The 6,868-nt window shown below is 51.0% G+C and overlaps 1 protein-coding gene across 1 annotated transcript; it reads left to right on the top strand.

Moving 5' to 3' along the window:
* Positions 1 to 5,341: 5,341 nt before the first annotated feature.
* Positions 5,342 to 6,601, top strand: PODANS_2_880 (uncharacterized protein; the record flags this gene model as incomplete). The annotated part of the gene is made up of 1 exon (XM_001910797.1): positions 5,342 to 6,601. One exon carries the CDS (start codon positions 5,342 to 5,344, stop codon positions 6,599 to 6,601), a length of 1,260 nt encoding a protein of 419 aa, XP_001910832.1.
* Between the last annotated feature and the right edge of the window lie 267 nt (positions 6,602 to 6,868).

Raw genomic sequence — 6,868 nt, 5'->3', positions numbered from 1 at the left:
TTCTCCATCATAGCATCGTCTCAACGACTCAACAAGTCGAGGCTCTCGCCCCGGATGCTGGGCTGCTACCCAATGGCAAGTCTGGTTCGGCAGGGCTCGATAGGAGGGTTTCCTCTTCCAAGCTGGTTTTTAGCCGTCTTGACACGCCGCTTGTGACGGGTCCGATATCTGTATCCCAAATTTGGACCATCTTGCTGGCCCATATACCCGTCTCTGGATCTGCACCAAGTGCAGTGCTTGTCCGCCAGGTCCACATGGAGTTGTTGCAAACATATGCACGGTTAGGAGGGCGGTTGTGGTGATGACATGTTCTGGAAGCACTGCACAGCTTCCAGGAGAACAGGAAGACATTCTCGATGTTGTTGCTCTCTTCTGTCAACGGGTACATCCCCCGACCTGCTGTCTCACACTGTGTCCCTCCAACCGGCTCACACCGCTACTTCGCCCTCACTACACCAACCCCTCTTTTGACGTCGTCTTCCCCGGTTCGCGAAAAGTCGCGCTCGATAAACACATCGGCAACCCCCCAGGCCAGGATGAAAAGAGACATGGCCAAGTCGTTGGCGCCAGGAAGCCAATGAGAGAACGCCAGAAAGCCCGTCTTCAACTCTCCTCATTGCTCCACAGTCATTGTCTTCTTCGGTGGTACATCGACTCTTCTGAACGAAGGACGCCCAGCCGTCTTTGGACCGACTCTCCCAAGGCTTCATGGCTGACAGCTCAAAAGCATTTCAGACAATGGAAGCGATTCGCAACTGAACTCGGTTGTGCCGTCACTGCACCTCTTGTTGTCCTCGGCATTCTCCATGCTTCCCCGCTCCCGCCTCTTCTTTGCTGATGCCTCCGGTGCCTGCCCTGGTCGGTCCTTCTTCTACCGACAGCCCATAACCGAGCGAGATCAGATCTTTTTCGAGGCTTTCAGAGGGTAGTAAAGTGTTGTCAAAATCCCCGCTGCCATATTGGCTCCCAGACAATCAGTACTCACTGACCGGTGGTAGGCCACCCAAACCAAACCGTTCACGAGCGGAGCTCTACCGCTAGGATCTATCCGTCTAGTGATTTTTTTCTCGCGGGCGGCTCTATCGCCCCTCTCTTTCGTCGTCGTGGCCTAGCTTGAGAGGGTGTTGTTCGCTGCTGCCGGCTGCACCATGTCAGCATGGGTGACGACGGGAACACTGCAGGAAGTTAGCCTCAAGGCTTTTTTTTTTCTCTGTATGCTGTATGGAAGATCTGTCTCTCTCCCGATGCGCTGTCCCACATTAGCCTGGCTTTGTTGCATATTACAGCTCACCCCCTCCCCCCTTCCCCCCTCGCACCACCACTGCTACGACATGGGGGCAAGCATATACAGAGATAGGGCCATGGGATCGGGTTGGCTTTTGCCTCTCGCCGAGACAAGACAAGATGCGGCAGCGGACCATGATTCTGAAAGCGAAAAATAAGAGACATGAGTCTGTAACTAGGTGGGAAAGTTTGACTCGGAGCCGGGTTTGTCTTTTCTTAATTGCAATTCATCGGTCAGGACGGACACTGAGTACTATGAGTTGCGACCCAACCCAGCCAACCAACCAAACCACCCACTGCTCTGATGAAGCAGCAGAGGCAGCCCCGATTCTGCCCCATCGGATCAAGGTGCGGTATTGTGCTCTTCTCTTTGCTGGCTGGCTGGCTGGCTGGACCACAATTTGCATGAAGGGAACCCTGGACGGGGGGAGGGGGTGGCTTTTTTTCCCCTCGTTGTGCCTTTTTGCTTTGCTCTGGATCTGTGTGTTTGGGGGGGGGTCTCGCTCGCATTCCCGACATGCAGCAAGCAAGCAAATGTAGAGTGAGTATGTGTACTGCTGCGTTATGTATGTATGTATGTATGTACGAGATCTTTTGTCTCCGCGATCGCGCGAAGAATTGCTACCTAAGAATGGATGGATGGATGGGAAAGGGGGGTCTTGCATTTGGGTAATAAATGGACGCGGGCGGGGGGGGGGTTGTGAATTGGTATCAATGGGGGATGGTGAGAAAATGGCCGATTTGATGGGGAGGGAGAAGGGAGGGGGGAAGTGAATGGCTGACTACTGACTGACTGGTTGACTGACTGACTTAGCAGGACAGAACAAAGAGGAGATCGGCGAGCGAGAGAGAGAGAGAGAGAGACACCACAACTGACAGGCTGACTGAGCATGGTGTGTGGTGCATGAGTGTCTGGTCTGTATGCACCCACCCGGCATCGGCGCAAGCACGGTAGGTATAATGATGGATGCAAGTCAGTATGATACGCATATTTTTTGGGCAGGTAAGGCAGGTAGGTAGGTAAGGGTATCCGTAACAGTGATATTGAGAAGGGACAGCAATTGCTGAGCCTCTTTTTTGCGGTTTGAGAATACTGCTGGCTTTTTTTGGGGGGGTGGGGAATAATATTTGTTTCATGGTTTGTTGGTGATTAGGTAGTTATGTTTTTCTCAAAAAGACAATATTATGGGTTTCATTATTCATCAGGAGCAGCACGCACACACCGCTTTTGCCCTTTTTTGTTTTTTTTTTGTTCTATGCCCCCTGTTGGGGAAAGTTGATATTAAGGAGCGGTTACACAAAGGACACTTTGGTGGGTGGGTTGCTGGGTTTAGATCACAGACATTTATTCACCTCCCTGGTTGGTTTTTTTTGGTTGGGGGCTGAGTTTGTTTGAAGCAGCAAAATGGGGGGTTTGAATGTAATCTGGTTCTTCTGTTGGAAAGAATTAAAGAACTTGTGTGACGGTTAGAGCGGCGGCGCTGAGGGTTGAGATGGCATGGAGGTGGTGGTGGGTTGGCTGATGGGCAGCGGCACGGACTGATAGCAGTTGAGCACCCGGGGGGGAGGGAGCCAACGAGGTCCAACCTAGCTGGCTGCTGAGTCCTCATGAGCAACAGAGCATGGTTTGTGAGAAGAGTAGCCGCCGATGATGGCCAGAATGTGGGGGATTTCGGGAGTGGAAACACCGATGTTCAAGCAACCACCATGACCATGTTTTCAGGGCACACAATAATGGGGCACTAAAGATCTCCAGATCACAATTGTAGATCTTGATACAAAAAACAAATATTGTTTGTTGCTGGCCCGTGACCTGGAGACATATGAATGGGTCTGTGTGAACGGCCGGCTGGGGAGGGATCAACGACAAGCGCATGAAATATGATGCTGGTAGGTGGGTATGACACAAGATCTGGCTGGATCTGGGGGGGATGGCGTGCAGGATTGATCGATGGGAGTGAGTGGCTTGGTTTCCATTGATGGTGGGAATATAGGAAGGGTAAGGTAGGATATGAGAAATGCATTGTGTGATGGGGGGGCTTATATCACATTCCTTCAAAACTGATTATATGCCGCCAAACATGGGCTTAAGCGTCAAACATGATGATGATACTTGGATTTCTTGGGGTTATGGGAGACGAAGTTTAGGTAGGGAGGTTCAGGACAGTGGCATTGCATCAAGCTGGAGCTGGAGTTGCAGAATACTTCGGGTCCATCCGTCCGTTCCTGTCCGTCGCCGTTACATACATGGAGTAGGAGGTATGTACTTGCAGAGCGGTGGTCACAGTTTGCAGCATCCGTTGTGCATGAACTGCTGTGAGGGCAAGGTAGAATTTGGATAGGTGAAGGTAATGTAATGTGGTGGTGAGGTTGTGCGCGTAAGAAAATATCGAGTACCGGAAGGTGCATGATGTCCGGCTGTTGTTGATATTGCTTACTGTTTCCTCGGCGCAGTTTGTGGGTGCCTACATGTAGGTACGGTAGGGAGGCCAAAGGCAGAGGCAGGAGGATTACATTACATGACGGGATGCTTCGAGCATACCTACAGTTCATCTACCGTACTCACGTTTGCATGGGGACAGTAGCATGGCATAGACAGATGGACTGTGACTGTTAAATGTCACCATCACCATTACTGCCGCAATGACCATCGTGCATGGTTTCAACGGCGGAGGAAGCAACATCAACGGTGAAGAGATCAATAAGGGGCCCATGCTGCAGAAAAACGAAACCAAAAAGGGGGTCTTTCTGGCAGTATTTCTTACTGTGCTCTGGTGTTTGCTCTTGGGCGGCTCCCAGCGATACGGACAGGGACGAGGGAAGGAAGCAAGACGGCATGAAATATGCACAACCGCCACTGCAGATATGCAATGCGCATCGGAACGATCCATTCCCCACACCCGTACAAATGTGTGCTATTAACAATGGGATAATATGGAGATCATTCATGCCATGGGTGTGTTTAACATCACATATATGACAGGTGTATTTAGTGTTCAAGAATAATGAACCAGACTAAACAACAAACCCTGCCGTTTTGGAAACTTGAACCAAAATGCATTCAAGGGAGAAACAGAACCCCGCGTCCTCGTGGGGGGACGGGCTGCTGGGACGGGATATAATCCTGGGTATAATAGGGGGTAAATAAGGGGGATATCACATATCACACTTCGCTACCTGAGTTTTGAGTCAAGGTAACCTAGAACTTTGAAGAACATGGCGCACGGGAAACATGTCTTATGCAGCAGAGGAGGGTGATAAGATCTCCCTTGCAGAAATTCGCTAGGGAGTTTAGCTAAACCGAATGATGGAATTAGATTTCGTGGAGAGGAGAGAAGAAGGACTTCAGCTCGGATCGCTTGAGGGTAAAAAGGGGGGTGACAGATCGCTACCATGGAGATGTTCCAGATAGATGGGTAGAGCGCACTGCCCTTTAGGAACCAGTTCCTGAAAGGTGAAAGAATGGCTCTCTGATGGCGATGAGCAAAGAGACCGAAACCGAAGTGTGGAGTGTTTTCACTGTGAAAGACAGAGGCGAGTATGCCTGATGTGACTCTGTTGGGTGTGACAGGTAGGTTAATTGCTAGGCTATTTAGGGGAGCTTCGCTCGGGGAATAGGGGATGTTACACTGTTATCATCACGCCAGTCTAGACATCGATGGGTGGTCAGTGGAAAAAGGCGCAAACTCCCCGATGGATGACATTGGAGAGGCTGAGAATGAATGCTAAGAGCAGATTTGTGGAGGGGTATCACGTGATTTCGTGCCGCAGACCTGCGATAATGGAGCTCGAGTTGGTGTTGCTAGGTGCCGACCGACGCGACTTGCGCGCAGAGAGCGTGTTCTGTGTGTTTCAGAGTTGTCTTTGTTGGCTTCTTCATTTCTGCCTACTTGCTTATTTTCGCACGTTATTTTATCACTACCTCACATGGCAAATAATAACTGCTTCTTTGCATCAAAATTAACATCATCAGCACCCATCCGTTTGCTTCAACCAGGTTGACCAATCACTACCCCCGGCAAATCCAAACAAGGAAGGCAGGAAAAAGCAATAAATTATGCCTCGAGGACGACCACGAAAGATACCACTGGCACCCCCGGCAAAACCAAAAGGCCCAACAGAACCGAATCTCCAGCGCTTCGACCCTTGGAACTCATCATCGACAGGCCACCAGCGTGCCGAAACGCGCGGTCCGCAAGGATGGAGGGTGTCACGGTTCAAAAAGATGAACTACCAGTTCAAGGGGGGGAACGGCGGAGGTGATGAGTTTATGAGTGACACAGTGGGCTGCGGGTCGAACGAGTATGATGAGAAGCTGGGGTTATACATACCAAAGGAGGTGAGGGAACTGGCGACAGGGGAAAGGAAGAGTGTGCTGGAAATGTTGAGGAATCCAAATAAAAAGCGGAAAGCGGAGGAGGAACATGAAATGAGGGAGAAGAAGCCGCCAATACCAGCAAAGCCACCGGCATCAGTACCACCACAACAACATGAGGAGGGTGAGGATGGGCTAACAGCGGAAGAAAGAGAGATTTTTGCGAGGATGGAAGCAGAGGAGCAAGAAGCTCAACTGCTACTCTTGAAGCAAAGGCCAATACCCACCACAGAAGGGAACGATCACGAAAATGAAGAGGTTGGATTAACTCCAGAAGAAAGAGCTGCGATTGCTCGATTAGAGCAAGAAGAACGGGAAACCTCACATACGTCGAGATTCTTTACACTTCCAGAGCTCGATGACGAGGAGGAAGTAGTCGAAGAGGACCCAAGACCTACCGGAAAGCCTCGCTTCTTTGCCTCGCCAAAGGCTACTCGCAACAGCAAGTCATCCTCCACAGCAATATACCACCCACCCGCAAACTTATCACCACCCACCGTCAAACCCCAATCACGAGACTCCCCTACCAAGTCACCATCCGCACCAGCCTCCCCTGAAAAGGGTATCTTCGACAACCTCGTCATCTACATCAACGGCTCCACTTACCCAGCCATCTCAGACCACATGCTCAAGCACCTCCTTGCCACCAACGGCGCGAGCGTCGCTCTCCACCTAGCAAAGAAACAAGTCACACATGTCATCTTGGGGAAATCCAGCTTTGCCGGCGGTGGACTCGCTGCTCAAAAGCTACAAAAAGAGATCAAGACCATCCGAGGCCGAGGCGTCAAATTCGTCAGCGTTGACTGGGTCATGGAAAGCATCAAGGCAGGAAAGCGCCAGCCAGAGGGGAGATTTGTAGAGAGCACAGTCAATGAACGACAGGGCGGGTCTTGGGGTGGGCTCTTTGCAAAGACAGCAGCAGCACAAACAAGTACACAGTAAACGCAACCCTCTTGTCTACTGTAAAATGTGGTATACCTTGAGATGGGGGGAGGGGTTGGAAATAGCTGCTTTCCTTCTGGAACGACGACCCATACAGCCCCGAGCCGACGGAATCCTAAAAGGAAGGGCTGGGGAACCCCGAATGACGGTCGGCTGGCTGAAGATGTGAAGTGGCAACTCCAAGAGCACAGTACTTGGCTCCTCCCCCAGACTACTGTGTCTACCCAACGGAAACATGCAGATTTCTTAGCTCACCACCCCACCGGT

Source organism: Podospora anserina, chromosome 2 (assembly GCF_000226545.1).
Source record: "Podospora anserina S mat+ genomic DNA chromosome 2, supercontig 2".
Lineage (NCBI taxonomy): Eukaryota > Fungi > Ascomycota > Sordariomycetes > Sordariales > Podosporaceae > Podospora > Podospora anserina.
Note: the sequence above shows the minus strand (reverse complement) of the source record. Positions and strands in the feature narration are given on the sequence as shown.